The 18,438-nt window shown below is 32.3% G+C and overlaps 1 protein-coding gene across 1 annotated transcript; it reads left to right on the top strand.

Moving 5' to 3' along the window:
- Nucleotides 1–11,506: 11,506 nt before the first annotated feature.
- LOC131046574 (alpha pinene synthase, chloroplastic-like) lies at nt 11,507–17,690 on the top strand. The gene is made up of 10 exons (XM_059216907.1): nt 11,507–11,790; nt 11,883–12,073; nt 12,208–12,323; nt 12,727–12,938; nt 13,023–13,120; nt 13,294–13,383; nt 13,503–13,718; nt 14,031–14,169; nt 17,020–17,268; nt 17,394–17,690. Exons 1-10 carry the CDS (start codon nt 11,548–11,550, stop codon nt 17,688–17,690), a joined length of 1,851 nt encoding a protein of 616 aa, XP_059072890.1. The 5' UTR covers nt 11,507–11,547.
- Nucleotides 17,691–18,438: the final 748 nt, after the last annotated feature.

Raw genomic sequence — 18,438 nt, 5'->3', positions numbered from 1 at the left:
CTATCCATCCTTACTAGTTATGTTAGAAGATAACTAGACATTATAAAAATGAAGGAGAAGCCTTCACTTACCATGTAAATTACCTCTTTTACTTCAAATATTCCAAAACCGAGGAAGAGATCTCTTCCAAACTTACCTCTTGCATATTAGCATCACTATCAATGGCTAAGTTAGCCAAAAAATCTGCAATCTTATTCACTTCTCTATAATAGTGGGAAATCAAGAAGGAATTAAAAAAATCTATTTTTTGCAAAATATGATCAAGTATATATTGTAATTGCCAACAATTTGACTTATTTTTCATGACACTTTGAATAATAACCATATAATCACCTTCAATTATTGAGTCCTTAATTCCTAGAGATATAGCCATATCCAAACCAAAAGTCAAAGCATATAATTCTGCACAGTTGTTAGTCTTGAAACCAATCACATGACAACGAGCCTGAATAGATATTACCTTATGATCATAAACTACCATACTTGCCCCTACCATGCTAGGGTTCCCACGAGAAGCTCCATCAAAAATCAATTTAAAGTGCCCTTGCGGAGGAGGTTTCTAGCTACCAAAATTTCTCTTACTTATAGCGTTAGTCCTATTCAAAATAGATCCATGAGTAGGTAAAACTAATAACATCTTCCAGACTCGAGTTACCCTACTATCCCAATGAGAAAAAGAGGTAAGATTTTCCAAATTCTTATAAATAAAAGACAAAGCAACTTCAGAGATGGAAGATTCAATCCTCAATAAAACCTCAGCCAAGGGAGAACTTATTTGTTTGAAAATCCTATTATTACGCTCTAACCAAATATTCCAAATCACAATAGATGGAGAATAATCCAAAGACAAGCATACAAATATGAAGCAAATAGGAGAGGCTAGGATCTGAAGTGGGAAAGGAGATCCTTACCAATAAAAAAGGATAGATTTATCTTTTCAAACAACCATTTCCAACAATCATAGGCAAAATCACAGTGAAGAAACAAATGTGTAGAGGATTCTAAATTTTTATTAAAAAAAACACAAGGAAATACTGCAGTAATACCCAACCTGTCCAACCTCATACATGTAAGGACCCTGTCCTGCACTACTAACCAAGCAAAAGCACTAGCCTTTGGGAGACAAGCCATATGCCAAAACAACTTGTATGGCCAAGTAGATAAATCTTTAGCAACCAAGAGAGAATTATAGTCATCCTTAACTGTGTACCTACCAGAGATATTCATTGTCCAGAGAAGTTCATCCTCTGCATTAGAAAGAATTATTACTCTCTCCCCCAGCTGCTTTTCATATTCCAATTTCACAATTTGATCAATATCTAAAAACTCAATTGATTTCCATCTTGCCACCTTAAGATTTCCACTATACTCAATCTCAAAATAATCTGCCACAAAAACACCCCAAAGGGAAGAAGGAGTGGAAATTAAAGGAGACCAATCCCTTGTATTCACCAGAGGGAGATGTCCATTCCAAACTTCCTCCAAAAATTTGACCTTCCTACCACTATGAACAATCCATAAGAGATGAGGAAAAATCAGTGATCTACATTTACATAGAAAATTCCAAATAGCTGAACCAGATGGTAAATTTGAAACTTTAAAAACATCCTCTCTTGGTCCATTATTTAAATATTTAGCAAACATAATATGTGCCCAAAAAGAGATCAGTCTATCATACAATTTCCAAAGTAGCTTAGCACCTAAGGCTAAATTCTGACTTTCTCGACTCCTAATACCTATGCCCCCAAGGTCTTTAGGCAAACAAACTTTATCCCATTCTACTAGAGGGAGTTATTTCTTACCATCTTTATTATTACTCCAAAGGAAGGACCTAAGAGTATCCTGCAAAATAACAATAGCCACTTTTGGAGACTACAAAATAGACATGAGATAAATAGGAACAACATTTAGGACAGACTTAATAAGAACAATCTTACCAGCCAAAGTTAATCATCTATGATTCCAAGATAGAATCCTTCTAGAGATAATTGAAATAATCTTATCCCAAAACTCTAGTTTATCCCGCTTAATGAAGAAAGGTATACCAAGATAAGAACAAGGAAGATTTCTAGATCCAAATCCCCAAAAAATATTCAATCTATTCTGAACCAATTGTGAAGTATGAAGGAAAAAAATATTTGACTTATCAACATTTACTTTTTGACTAGAAAAGGGTGCATAATTCTATATTATCCCATTTTATCACTCTTGCCTCACCCAAAGAAGCCTGACCAAATAAAAAGGTATCATCTACAAACAAACAATGGGAAATGCTTTGTGGAACATTCTAAACCCTAATTCCCTTCCAAATTCCTTCCAGCTTAGCGGCTTTAATAGCCCAACTGAATGTTTCAGCTAGGAGAATGAATAAGAAGGGAGACAAGGGATCCCCTTGCTTCAAACATCTAGAGGAGGAGAAAAAATCACAAGAGGAGCCATTAATTAGAACCGAGAACCTTGCAGAAGAAATACAAGCACGAATCCATTTGACCCATGCCTTGGAAAAGCCCAATTTAAGTAGAACAACACACAAAACCCCCCATTCTACTCAATCATATGCCTTCATCATATCTAATTTGAGGATCATGGCTGAGATTCTCTGAGTAGAAATAGAATGCAGAACATCATGTGCCACTATAGCTCCCTCTGTCATCTCCCTTCCTGGAACAAAGCCACCTTGTTCTAAAGAAATGATCCTAGGAAGAATTTTAGCCAACCTTAAAGAAATAGCCTTAGTAAAAATCTTGTACAAAGTGGTACATAAAGTAACAGGGCGAAAATGAGCAAATGTCTTAATAACCTCTTTTTTAGGAATAATTGCAATCATTGTAGTAAATTTAAGCTCTTTCAAAATAGACCTATTCCTTCTAGCTTCCTCAAGGGCCAATAAAACATCATTTCCCACAAAATCCCAACATTTCTAAAAAAATAAAGGAGTAAAACGATATAGTCCCGGAGCCTTATCAGGGTTCATTGCAAAAACAACATTCTTAACTTCATCCAAAGAAAACTAAGACATCAACATTTTATTATCTTCCGAAGATACCAAAGAAGGGATATTAGAAGAAATGTTATTATGAATATCTCCATGCTTCGAAGAACATAGTGACTTAAAAAACCTAACTGCCTGTGCAACAAAATCCTACCGGTCTGTTAATAGTTTATCATTTGGACACTCAATACAAGATATCCTATTCCTACTTCTCTTAATTTGTGTTGAAGAGTGATTTTTTTTTGTATTTCTATCACCATCTGAAAGCCAGACCTCCCTTGATTTCTGTCTCCAATAGATTTCTTCTCTGGTCAAAACTTCTTCAACCTCTTCTTTTAGAAACTTTAGCTCGTCAAAAACAAGTGGCACCATACCATGTTGAATCACATGTGAATTAAGACATTCAATCATATCTTGAATCCTCTATTTTGCCTAAAAGATGTTCTTAAAATGCAATATATTCCATTCTCTAATGTTCAATTTCAAAAAACTTAACTTCTTAGCAATCTAAAACATTCGGGATCCAGAACAATAAGGAGCAAAATTCCACCATTTTTTGAGTAAAGGCAAAAAAGAAGAATCTCTAAACCACATAGGTTCAAATTTAAAAGGTGACTTAAAAGGAGCTTTGTCTTCCAGAATTGATAGGGAAATTGGAAAATGATCTGACCCCGAAACTAGTAGAAAAGAGGAAAAAAAATTAAATTATGAATCAATCCAAACATCTGATAACAAAAACTGATCTAACTTTTCCGCAATCTATGAAAAATCTCTTCTCATATTTGTCCATGTGAAAACCCCGTTATGAAACTGATAGTAAAAAATACTCATGTCCTTAATGAACTTCCCAAAGTCTTCCATGATTTTTTTATTAGGGAGAATACCTCCTTTCTTTTCTTCCAAATCAGTGATAGCATTAAAATCCCCCCAAAAGATTATAAAAGGACCATGCCTTAAAGGGGAGGAAATCCTCTTAATCTCTTCCCATATTTAATCTTCCTTTGAATACCATATGGAGCATAAATATTAAAAATCCGAAACTTAACCTTTGAAAACTTGCTTTTAACTAAGGCCAACATCCAGTTTACAGCAGAGGCAACTAGCTCAACCCCAATGTTATAGTTATTCCAAAGCAATGCCAAACCCCCTGATGCACCACAAGCTGGAGAGGAGAGGAAATCCCACCTTCTCCAAGAAGAAAAAACCAAATCAGTAGACTCCTTTGACAATTTTGTCTCTTGTAACATGAAAATATCACACTTAACTAGGTCTATCTAGGACTTAATTAAGCGCCTCTTGTTAGGGGCATTTAAGCCCCTAACATTCCAAGATATAATTCTCATTTCTCTCAAGGGGAGACCGAGGCTCCCCTCTTTCCTTTAAATGAAGAAGACTTCCCTTCTCCAAAACTACTTTTAAAATTATGTTTCATAGCCCCTGACATAGTCATAGGAGGGCTATTGACAGACCTCTTACTCCTCTTACCTTTAGGAGTAAAACTTGCTTTCATTGTGCTACCAAGAGAAACCAAATGCTTCCCTTTCCTATCACCAGAAGAAAGAGACAAAGTCTGCTGAATCCCAGCATCAATTTCCAATTGAGTCTTTCAATTTTTTGGAGGCCTACCCCTACCAAGAGAAACCATAGATGAAGACCTAATTAGAGTAGTTTGGACAATTGGTAAACTCTTACTTGACTTAGGAGAAGTCATGACTAGATTATCAATGATGCCCACTTCTATTGAAGGCAAAACCTCAAAAGGATTAGCAGATGCAAAGATAGGAAGGGTCGATTTAATTCCCCCCAAGTTATTCTCAATGGAACAGATAACCCTACTCATAATGTCCTCATCCATCTAATGCTCATGATATTTACAAAGATCATTTACTTACTGAACCATATTTTCATCTGGCACAATAACAGGAATGTCCCTCGACTGAATATTATTTCCTAAGGTGGTGTTCTTATCCACATTCACATCAACATGCTGTGAAGAATTATTAGACACCAATCCTTTGACTTGTTGACTGAGGGTAGAATCATCAGGAAACCCTAGAGAAGAAGCCCCAACATTAGATTCCAAAACAACCCCATCATTCTTAGCTAAAATATGAACAATCCCCCGACATTCCTTACACTCTAAATATTCTTTTGGCTTCTCTGATTAGATTGGATTCCCACCACCATCATTTGGTGATAATAAATGAGAGACATTATCCAAGAAATTCGAGGTATTGAGATTTGGAAGCAATTCTTCTACATTGTTGCCCCTCGAAACCACAATATTCTGGTGACATGTTACCATCTTATCCTTACTTGCAAATAACCCTATAGACTTTGGATTGTGAGACACAACATAATCCTCTTGCTACCCAACATCCCTCATAACTTGGTGGTGTAGAGCACCTTGGTAAAAGTTGTCTTTTCTTGCATTTTAGAGTTTTTGTGTCATTTCAAGTTATTTTATGTTGTAATAAGGTGGAAGAAATCCTATGATTCTTTTTGAAGCCATAGTTTGGTTTTCCTTACCCTTCATAAAGACCAGTTGTGGGACATACGGTGGGTCTTCCCAACCCACATCAGCCCACGCGCCAACAACCCTATTTTCGCCCATATCGAGCGAGAAATTGCAAAGTAAAAATACCTTTAAGATTGATGTCGACAGAAGACTTTACAATTGAATCTTGTTATGGTAAAGTTTATTTAATATATATTATTTGATGTTGACCAATAAGAATGATATCTAACTACAATTAACTAGTAATATTTCACACATTCTCTTGTATGATCTTTTTAACAAACCAAAGCACCCACTTTCCAACATAATCCTTTTTGAAGAATAAATTAATAACCATATGTACAATTTAATATATATCTTAAGTAGTTAGCCGATGACTACTATTACCACATGTTTATAATCAAGCTGACTTGTTTATAGAGTTTATATTAAAAAATATCAAGTTATAAAACATATTTAAAGGTCATATATAGAATAAATTATTTTTGCTAGTTTTATTTTATTTTAGAATTAATCACCTACCTTTAACTTTACCCATCTAATTCACATTTGGTGGCATATTATCAACTTGTATTAAGATGGTGTCTTTACATTCATCAAATAATACTAGATCATAAAAGTTTATTGGGTGTGCAATTTTCACTTCTTTTTTTTTGTTGAGGTAAACATCAATGTGAAATGTAGAAGCGTGTACAAGATACTAAAGAGTATTGATTTTCATTTGATTAAAAAATGTATAACAACTTTGAGCTACAAAGATATATGAATCTAGGTGGAAATGGATGTATCAAGGATTGCTAATTTAATTTGTTTAGGTTTACGTTTAATTCATAATTATGAAAGGTTGATAAATAAAAGTTGTTAGATTGGTTATTTATCATTTTCTAGACATGTCAAATGGTTCCTATTATGGAATTATATTTAGTTATTTACCAAAAGGTTGTGCCTGCAAACATTGATCAAAAAGCAGATGAAGTTGTTAATGATTCTAGAATAGTTCCATTCTATTTATAGATTGACAATAATATTGTAACTTTCATGGGTGAGCCAAAGACATGGAGCAATACCAAGGAAGAGAACTACTCACAAAAACAAATGATGTAGTAATAAAGTAATCAATTCTAAAGCTAATCATAGATATAGTTTAAAAACCTATTGAGGAGGCAAGGATGTAGGGACCAGAACTAGAGAAAGTGAGAGAAAAAGAAGTAGCTTGCAAGTTAGTATTTCCAAGTCTATATCCTTATGATCCAAAGTTATAAGCAACAACAATAGATTTAGTTGTTGATTTTATTGTTTTGAGATTTCAAGACATCAATAATCATGCAAATAATAGATATAATAAAAAATTGAATAGTTCAAAATTATCTATTTGTAACAAAAATTATAATAATTATAATATCTTCAACATCCCCTTTGAGCCAATGGGTTCAATTTCTATTATAGACCTTCAAATATATAGGTTTCAATAGTTCCAAAGTAGGGAGAGAGATACGCTTTTTGGTAAGTTGCAATCCTATGGAGAGGGCTTTCTAGAATACCTCAGCATTGTTGTTAACAATTCTTAAATTTATCTATAATAATGGGTAAGCTTAAAGATTTAAGCTATAAAGCTTTAGGAAGCTAGTGGTCTCACAGTTCGTTTTAAGCCCCAACTTAAAGACATTCACTTAAAATTAATATATAAAAAAAATACCTGTACAAGATTTTATTTTATCTTGTAGCACTTTTTGTTATTTTTTATGAAATCTCAACTTATTTTTTTATAAACAAAAGTAGTGCATGTGTTTTATATGTTAATTGTGTTTAAAATTAAACTACTGAAATAACTAAATATTGAAATCAAAAGAACATGGGAATATCTTTTTTGATTTGAAATGTTGAAAAGAAAATCAATGCATTGTTTTGACATTAAAATGTTGAAACGAGATAGAAAATTGAAATCAAAAGAACACTCGCCCATTATCAAGGAACATGGCATGACATTTTCAAGTTCGATAGAGAAACCCAAAATATGACACAAGAAATGCAAAGACTATGGAAATCCTGAATATAACATATGAATTCTCGTGCTCCAAAATTCCAAAATATAACGTGGCATAGTTGGGCTTGGCTACTTTTCCATGGCAGATACTCCAAACTCCAGAATATAACATTACAATCTGAATCTGTTGGAAAAATTGATCAATCAAGCCTGACATCAGCCCTTCAAGATATGACGTAAGCTAATAGATTGGACAATATTAGCTGTTCAAAATTTGATGGAAATTCTATAAATTGGAGTGAATGACAAGCTTCACCATGACAAGCTTTACCCCCTTTTATTATTGTATCCTAGATATCATCCATTTTAAGGGATAGCATCCAGGTACATAAGAAAAGGGTGGTAAACAGGAGATTCATAACTATGGATGATCACTTCTCAAAATGGAAATTATCTAGAAACTCTGTTTATGAATATGCCATATTGATGACTTTATAATTTTAGATATATGAGGTTAAGAATTTAGAAACATCAGAGAAGGATGTCAAATCACATTGGTATACTACATGTGACTAACAATCTGGGCAAGTGTTTTGAAAACTAACCATGCAGGAGGGCAGGGCCATCTTGAATAAATGGCAGGATGAAAGCTGCTAAAATGACAAAAGACTACATGCAATCAAGGCTCAAACTCTTAAACAAAGCACAAGGAGAATAGTGACAATTGAAAAATAGTAATATGGGCCTATAAGGGAAAGAAAATATCTTCCCACTTGCTCACCCTAGCTCGAGGTGTTATTGTATTACTCTGAATCTATGCTTATTGTAATTAGATGTAGAAACTATCTGGACTATGGTCCCTGGCAAGGCCAGAGGTTTTCTCGCCTCCACTCTTTCCTACCGGGGCTGACACGAGTGGAGTGATGTAAAAAAATAATTTTGATTAATAAAATTTTGGCTATGGCCTCTTACTGATCAAAAAAAAAAAAAAAAACTTTAAAACCAACTTTAAAATTTATTGCATTTTATAAAATTAAATCAATGACACATAATAAATTGTACCGCAAAGGGTACAAAGACACACGGGGGCCAAAGCCTACCTACAGTAGTGCTATTGTCGGAGCAGCAAGCACTATCTGTTGGTAGTACTACTATTGTTGGTAGTAGGCACTACCGTCGGTAGTGTTGTTGTCGCCGTTAGCAGCCACTATCGACCAGTAGCAGTCCTACCGACCAGTAGTGCTGTTACCGCCGGTAGTAGCCACTACCGACCGGTAGCAGTCCTACAGACTGGTAGTGCTACTACCTGTGGGTAGCCAGACACTATCATCCCGTGTGGTGGGGCTAGCCCACCTCGTGGGTAAGGTTAAACAATTAAATAATAAATTTCTACTTCCTTGCAATATTAAAATAATTTAACAAGAAATCAATTCATCCCCTATTCACCATTTTCACGGGAACACAAGCATAGTGCAAATAAAACCCAAAACAATAAGAAAGGATTATTTTCCATAAAGAAAATGGTGAATTAATAACATACAAGAGCCCCAATTAAATAAAGGTTTTGGGCAACATAGAGGAATTTAAGAGATAGGAGAAGGATTAGGAGAAATTTCTTGACTTCCATTACACATGAAGAATTCCTCGCATCTTGCAAGAGGCAAATAACCAATTTTTGCCAACATAAAACCCAAATCTTGGACAATTAGATACTAGAAAATACACAACAAACTAAATCTATTCCTTTCTATTCCAAATAGAAGAGATAATTAAACAACTTGATTTTGCATGAACAAATAACAAACAACAAATGGAAAGGTGATTCATTTCTTTTCAGCATACACCCATTTGATATGAATTCCACAAAATCATCAATGATAGGCACTTTTTCTTCCATTCCAATCATTCAACAAGAATCTACAAAGAGATTTACATTTTTCCAACACACAGGAAGCAACTAAAATATTCAAAATTAAATTTCAAAACAAGAAGAGATTATCCAACCTTCAAGCAAACTAGGAAGCAAATTGATGGAAGAATCCCAATCTTGCAAACCAAATCCAACTCTAGCTCCTCTTCCAAAATGGTTTTCCAAATTTCTTTTTCGAAATTTTTTCCTCCCCTATTCCCGTGAACTCCCAAGAATATATGGGAAAAATAATTTCAACCTAAACTTTCTAGGTTAAAATTTTCTCCACCAATCAGATTAAATTATTTTAAAAAGTAAAAACAATCAGATTTACCTTTATCCATAAACAATTCTTTTCCAACAAATAGAATACAAAAGTCAAATGGATAGGTAAATGGAGAAAGCTTTTATTTATTTTATTTTCTATAATACTTTCTTTCAACATAAGCATTTAAAATTTAAATGGCTAGGCAATTATTTAGTTTCTTTCACAATATATTAATACAACTTTACACAATAAAATAAGCCATTTATTCATTTAATTCTAGCAAATCATTAATTTAATTAAATCAATAATCTCAAGAGCATAATAATTAACTAATTACGCCAACATAAAAAATAGCATCATCCACTCAATTAAATAACCATTTAAATAAATAGAAACACACAAAACGAGGAATGATCAAATGATGACTCACAAATGACCAAACCAAAGCACTACGACTCGCATACCGGTCAAACATGAAGGATGACCAACTGACAACACTCACACGAGTGTGACTGCGGGTCAAGCTAGGGTTTGACAACTATCTCCTCCACTCCCATGGGACATATAAGGCATGCTCAGACCTGTGAAACCAGGTGGAGTCGATACCCTGTACCTACCCGGTACTAGTACCTGCAATGTCCTGCACCAAAGAACCATACGTACATATAGACAAATATATATGATAGACACGACACTCACACCGATGAAGGAGAATCATGACGTTCCTTGTCTCACCGGAGTGAGTGAAGGAAAATCATCCCCTCGCATCCCATACACATGCAAACACGCAACATATAAATAACACATTGCACATATAAGGTAAAAGTGTCAGTCCATGATAATGATCCATAAAAATAACATTAATCATAAGCATTGAGATATTGCATGAAAGCATACACCACAATTTCAGATAAAGCATGAAATAGCATCACATAAAATTTGAATCAAATAAACAAAAATGATGTTCCACTAAACAGTCTACTGAAGAAAACCATAGATACAAAAAGAGTTTGATCGAGGAGGGGTATTACACATGGGGTCATATCGATTTTATAATAATGGTTAAGCTTAAAAATTTAAGCTATAAAGCTTTACGAAGCTAGTGGTCTCATAGTTCGTTTTAAGCCCCAACTTAAAGACATTCACTTAAAATTAATATCTAAAAAATATCTGTACAAGATTTCATTTTATCTTGTAGAATTTTTTTATATTTTTTATGAAACCTCAACTTATTTTTTTATAAACAAAAGTAGTCCATGTATTTAATATGTTAATTGTGTTTCACATTAAACTATTGAAACAACTAATTGTTGAAATTAAAAAAACATGAGAATATTTTATTTTAAGTTTGAAAAATATCTCCAAAAATCATATTGTTGATGTGAAATGTTACTTTTTCTAAAAAGAAAATCAATGCATTGTTTTGACATTAAACTGTTGAAACGAGATAGAAAATTGAAATCAAAAGAACAGTCTCCCATTATCAAGGAACGTGGCATGACATTTTCAAGTTGGAGAGAGAAACCCAAAATACGACACAAGAAATGCGAAGACTACGGAAATCCTGAATATAACATATGAATTCTCGCGCTCCAAAAGTCCAAAATATAAGGTGTCCTAGTTGGGCTTGGCTACTTTTCCATGGCAGATACTCCAAACTCCAGAATATAACATTACAATCCGAAACTGCTGGAAAAATTGATCTGTCAAGCTTGACATCAGCCCTTCACGATATGACGTAAGTTAATAGATTGGATCATATCAGCCGTTCAAAATTTGATGGAAATTCTATAAATTGGAGTGAATAATAAGCTTCACCATAGCAAAGAGAAAGGCCCTTCTTGCTAAGAAGAATACCTTTTATTAGAGATCCAAAATGTCTCTGGGTTGCATTTCGCCTTTGGTTTCTACAATGGTTGGACAGAAGCTACCACTTCGTAAACCTTGTATTCAGCATAAGCCTTTCACCAAAGTATACCGAGCACGCCGCAGTGTTGCCCAAGTTCCAATCAATATGGCGTTAATTAAAGATGCTGAAGGCATAACACGGCGCATTGGCAATCATCACCCCAACCTGTGGGATGATGATTTCCTACAATCCCTCTCAAAATCTTATGATGTAAATTACTTTACTGTGTTTTAGTTTCTTAAAAGTTACTGTCCTCATCTATTTTGTCTTATCAGTCTCGATTGGTTTTCTGATCTGTGCAGGATCCCTCTTATGGTGGACGTGCCGAAAAGCTGATTAAGGAGATAAAGGACATGTTCAATGCCCTTCATCTAAACTCTTCATCTGCAGACGATCTCTATCAACGTCTTTCAATGGTGGATGATGTAGAACGCCTTGGAATTGACCGCCATTTTCAGAATGAAATTAAAGAAAATCTTGACTATGTTTACAGGTTTGCTTGGTTTTTAAGATTCAGGATTAGTATCATGTTTCTGACTCTATTTCTTTTGTTGGAGCCGAGGCAACTATATTTTACACTGTATGCCTTAGTCTATTTCTAATATGCAAGAATTGTTTGAATAGCAGATATTGGAATGATACCCATGGCATTGGATGTGGTAGAGAGAGTTCTTGCGTGGATCTCAACACCACAGCCTTGGGTTTTCGAATTCTTCGCCTGCACAGATATGGCGTCTCTTCAGGTGATATCTGCAATCATTTAATCAGAACTCATTTACTCATTTATCTTGCAAGATACATTTAAGAAAGCAAATTCTAACGAAGAAAAAAGTCATCCACACCATTTTTTTTTTAATTGTAAAGAAATGATTGATGATTGATATGTAATGTATAAATCTATTATATTAGTAAACTTTTTTCTCATTCTAAGAAAATTCAATACAATACGATTGACTATTGATGATTGATAAATATGCACTGCATCTATTACACTTACTCTTATCTATAATAACCTTCCAATCTTAATAATTGGATATATGAACACATTAAATTTCATTTTCTTAAAAGTATCAAACATTGATATTAGATATACTTTAGGTTATATTAACAAAGGATGAAATTGTTTCTAACTTGTTGTCATACCAGGTATGTTGCAACAATTCAAAAGTAAAGATGGACAAATTTTTTACTTAGACAATCAATCAAATGAGGAGGAGTTAAGGACCATTCTAAATTTATTTCGAGCTTCACTCATTGCATTTCCTAAGGAGCAAGCTTTGGATGACGCCAAATCCTTTTCTATAGCATATCTAAAACAAGATCTACCGAATATTAATAATACTAATATTTCAAAAGAGGTATCCATACACATTAATATTCTCTTCATATTAAGTCTATGTATCTATTTATTGATTGTAATTCTAATTTATGTGTTGTAACAGATAGAATTCAATCTAGAGTATCGTTGGCACACCAATGTGCCTAGGTTAGAAGCAAGGACATATATTGACATATATGGAGATACCACGACTACCAACAAGTAATTTTAATATCCTCTAACATACCCATCTCCTCTTAATTTTAAAAATTAGTTTTTTAAAAAAGAATTACATTAAAGATTTTTCATGTTAACTTGAACAAAAATTTGAATGTTTTAAGTTTACTTGAACATCTTTAAAATATATTAACATTGTAAGTTTTAAATTATTGTAGTATTTTCAACTCAAAACTTTTAGAACTAGCAAAGCTAGACTTCAATATGATCCAATCAATTCAACACCGTGAGCTTCAAATTCTCTCAAGGTAAAAAATTCATATTATGTAAGATTTTCTAATTGTTTGAAGATTAAATTTTTTATGATAGAATTTATATTGAAATAGTTAAAAAAATAAGTTGATATAGTCTTGTTTTCGTGTTTTAGATGGTGGACAGAGTCCGGTCTAGCTAAACTAGAGTTTGCTCGCCATCGCCATGTGGAATATTATTTTTGGGCAGCTGGAGTGTGTATTGAGCCAAAATATTCTACTTTTAGAATTGGGTTTGCAAAGATGTCTAGCTTTGTCACTTGTTTGGATGATATTTATGACACTTATGGAACTTTAGATGAACTTAAAATCTTCACAGAAGCCATTAAAAGGTACTTGTTTACTTATAATCATAAGATGGGGTGATCTAAATAAAGATATCAAACTATATTCATGCTAAATATCTACTTGTTTTTGTAGGGATCTTGGCTTCCATGTAAATAACTAACACATTGATGATAATACATTGTAATTTATATTGGGTAGATAGAAATTGGTTTATTTCTCCATATTTATCATATACTTTTTAAAAATATTTCTATTGATATTAATATATAACATATATTTTGATTTATTAATATATTGATTGATAGAAAGATAGATGTAGATATTGTGTTAATATATTAATTTGTGCTTTATGAAAGGTGGGATTTAGCATCTATGGAAGGACTTCCAGAATTTATGAAGTTGACATTCAAAGCATTTGATGAGGGTGTGAGGGACATGGCTCAAGAGGCTGAAAAATCTCAAGGCAGAGACACACTTGACTATGCGCGTAAAGCTGTATGATTTTATAATATTTATTTTTGATATGTATAATTAATATTCTATTACTCAAAGTGTATAGAAAATGATTAAGATATTCGCTTCCCTATGTTTAAAAATTTGAAATGCAACTTCAGGGCTATTTAAAAAAGTGAGAACTTAAAATGTATATCTTCATTTCAAATATGAAATAAGTTACAAAATATCTTATGTAGAAAAACACTCTTCTCTCAATTCTATTGATCTATTGACCTCTATTTTTATTGTACATAAAGATAATATTTTTATTATCATTTCTTGTACTTGTTAATCATTATTGATATTAAAACTTTGTATTAATTTTGAAATTTATCATTTATTTATTTATATTAGGTTACCAAAAAAATATTGTAAATGATGTCATTTATTGAGTATGAGGGCCTTTTCCTATTAGTGTGATCTAGGACTTACCTTTTATTTTTATTATTTACCATTCTAAGTTTTTTTCCTTTATTTTTTTTATCTCCCTAACCTTATATTTTTATTATTTACAATTCTAAGTTTTTATTTCTTTATTTTTAAAGTCTAACCTAATATTTTTAAGTAGTAGACTAGTGATCTTCTATGAGTGTCAAATATTAATCTTAGAATTATAGGTGTATATAATAGAAGGTTTACAATGAAATAAAATTGGTAGGTATGCATGACCTACCGAAATATAATTGATTAAAAACTAGAATCAAAGAAAAACAACTAAAGTAAGGAGTACATCACCCATCCTATCACTAAGCACATTCTAGTGCACTAGGAGGAGGGAGAGGCAAGTCCTCCTACTAACGAAGAATTCAATAGGGTGAAACTTTAAAATGAATGTTAAGGAATTCCTAGCCATCTTGAGGGTATTGAAATACATTAAACAACAATATTTCTTAGGTAGGTTAATAAAAAAAAAAACAACTCCTTGATATGGCCTTACATATTACTAGAATAATTTCTTAAAAGGAAGTAATCAAACCCCTCCACTAAGAAGATGATGATAAAACACTATTATTGTGCAAGTCGTTCCATGAATCATAAAATGATGGTAGCATTCTTTGAGTAGTACTTTACTGAGAGTACAAAAAACACTCAGTTTATTGACTAGGTTTGTTAAGCACATAAAAATTATAGTTCCAATTAGTTCGTTTGTGACTATTTGTAACGATAAAAATAAGTAAGCATGAAAAAAATTATTATGAAAATAAAACATCGAGCACTTCCATTAAAATAATTCAATTTATACCAATCTAGAGTTAAAAACAAAATAGAACATCTATTGAGAAACTAGAAATTATAACCATGTAATTAGGTGAAGGTGTTGTGGCTTCAAATAAAATAGATTGGCAGGAAATTGATACTAGATTAAATGAAAAAAATAGAAAATAAATCCAGTTTGAGAACTCCATTAATATAGGCAAATCCAAATGAGGTGTTTGAATGATGCCAATATTTAAGAATCTAGGAAACTATCATGACCTAAATGAATGCCATGAAGAAAAAAATCTCAATGAAAGGGAAATTAAATAAGGTGAGAAAATAGGATAACAATGGACTAAAAACATATTTATTCTACAAACCCAAGTGAACGAGAGATATTTATTTCATATCACTTGTCAAGTTATGAAGGATGGAGGAAAAAGGACTCAAAACTTCGTAAAGAAAGTTCAAAATATAATTCTTTGACATAGTTTGAAAATTCTACCAATAATCAAAATATTATATTAAAAAATCAATTTTTATGTTTTGTTTGAAAATAATTTGGATGCACTTAGTCCTAAAACCTATCAAATTCGTTCTTCAATTCCTTACTAAAATAATGTGTAGATTTTGTTTTATATATTTTAACTAATATTTAACTGAAAATATGTTTATAAATATTAAGTTATTGTTTGTCCTACATTCAAAGGAAACCTAGTGTGAAAGGTGGAACAAATAATACCCATATCTATCTTGTTATGGTTTATAATATACACTTTAATATAAAAAATTTAATTCTTGTGGCAATAAAAATTAAATATTAAAATGTTTTTTTTTTCTTTTTGGGTAAAAGGTATCAAGCCTAAATAAATGTTGATATGTTAACTATTATATTCATACGTATTTTTACCCTCTAATATATTTTCATTTTTTATAGAGTACTATTTGTAATTAATGTTATTCTCTTTACTAATATCAATAACTATTTTTCCTTCACACAATGGAGGGATTTAAATTTTATCTTTTAAAAATTTTTATGGATATATTTTTTTGATTGGTGAACACTCTTTATTGGAGCTATGAAAAAGTGGGGCCACAATGGGGAACCCCATCCCCAAGATTAGGCCAAGGAATTAAAACCTCCCCAATCAACACTTTTGAGTTTTTTTCACCTTCTTCCTTCGTCTCACATCCTCCTTCCTCTTCTTTTCCCTTCTTCCCACCTCCGCAATCTTCCTTCCTCCTCTTTGTACCTTCACCTAGTTCTCTAGGAATCAAAAACTATGATATACGAGACCTAAACACCTCTCTCTTAGTTGTCAATCCATACTATTGACATGGCATCTCGCTCCCTCCATCAATCTCATGCTGCCATTGACCCACCCACCACCATCCTTTCTTTTTTCATTGACCATTCTCCCAAATCCACCCTCTATCACCCATTTATCATCATCCAAACCAGCTTGGGTGGGAATTGAACTTAGAACCCAACATTAACACTAGGCGGACAAGAACCACTACAGTGCAGGGTCATCCCCAATTTTTTTATGGATATTTGATTTAATATTCATTTTGAATATTATTTTCTATTGTTCTTAGGAATGTAATTAATTTAAAGTATTAATATTAACTTGGAATATTGTTTAAATACAGTGGGAAGTTTATATAGATGCTTACTTTCAAGAAGCAAAGTGGCTTGCTATGGGTTATATACCATCTTTGGAGGAATATTTAGAGAATGGAAAAGTAAGCTCTGGGTCTCGTGTTGTGACCTTACAACCTGTACTCTCATTAGATGTTCCCATTTCTAATGATGTTCTTAAAGAAATCGATTATCCATCAAGATTCAATGAGCTCTTATGCTTAACCCTTAGATTAAGAGGTGACACAAAGACTTTCAAGGTACGCTATAGGTTTAGATAATTTAACTTTCAAAATTTCATATTTGTTCATGTAGATGATCAATTGGTTTGATTTAAAAAGAATTATGTATGAAAATTTACAAAAAATTGATATTATTTTTGAAGGCTGAGGCAGATCGTGGAGAAGTGGTATCATGTATAACTTGTTATATGAAAGACCATCCAGGATCTACAGAGGAAGATGCATTGGAGTATCTCAATTATTTCATTGATGAAAAACTCAAAGAATTAAATTGGGAATATTTAAAAATTGATAATGTTCCAATAACTGCCAAGGATCATGCATATGCTTTATCAAAAGGTCTCCAACTTCTCTACAAAGAAAGAGATGGATTTAGTGTTTCAAGCATTGAGACAAAGAATCTTATAATGAAAACCATGATTGAACCAGTTCCGATGTGACTTTTTAATTAGGGTACTTATATTTTATTAATAATGGTGTCCTTTGCATGAGCAAGACCAGAGGTTTTCTTTGCCTGGTTCTTTCCTCCTGGTGCTCTTTGAACCAAGACTGTAAAATTCTATTTCCAAATTAATGAAAATAGAGATTTCCAAAAACGATTAATAAGTTTTTTAATTGAGAATTGAAGATTTTGTCTAAGAATTGTAAAAATGATCAAATTAGGAAAATATCATATATGGAAACATGTCATTAGATATATTCCCACTTTTAAAAAAATATCAAGAATCATTGTGTTCAAAATTTATTTATCATTTTATTTATATTAGATTCATTGGTATATAAAATTGGTAATTATATTATAACCACTAGATTTAAATTTAAATTGCTCATTTAATAATTTTAACAAGGTAGTTGAATTAGAAATTCTATTATTCTTTTCTATACAATCTTAGACACTTGATAGTTTTTTATTTTCTTTTTTTTTTTAGTTTTTAAATTTGAGTTATGTTGTTTAGATATATTTCATGAAATTCAAATGAGTTAAATGGAAAGATTCCATGTGTTTCAATCTAATATCATATTAATTCAAAATTGTGAAAGATTGTAATTAGACTTTCTTGTGCACATTATAGTTTGTTACATGTTTCTTCATGTTCAATTTTGCTTATTCTATTGTGCTTTTCTTTTAATTCTATTTGTTTAGAATCTAATCAAGAAATAGTGGTTATTTGAGGATTTTATCTTCTT

The sequence above is a fragment of the Cryptomeria japonica genome, chromosome 2 (genome assembly GCF_030272615.1).
Source record: "Cryptomeria japonica chromosome 2, Sugi_1.0, whole genome shotgun sequence".
NCBI lineage: Eukaryota > Viridiplantae > Streptophyta > Pinopsida > Cupressales > Cupressaceae > Cryptomeria > Cryptomeria japonica.
Note: the sequence above shows the minus strand (reverse complement) of the source record. Positions and strands in the feature narration are given on the sequence as shown.

Coding starts and splice junctions, on each gene's coding strand:
- LOC131046574 (XM_059216907.1), top strand. CDS start 11,548: ATGTCTCTGGGTTGCATTTCGCCTTTGGTTTCTACAATGGTTGGACAG. Junction 13,121..13,293: donor GATACCACGACTACCAACAA/GTAATTTTAATA, acceptor AAATTATTGTAG/TATTTTCAACTCAAAACTTT. Junction 13,719..14,030: donor TTCACAGAAGCCATTAAAAG/GTACTTGTTTAC, acceptor GCTTTATGAAAG/GTGGGATTTAGCATCTATGG.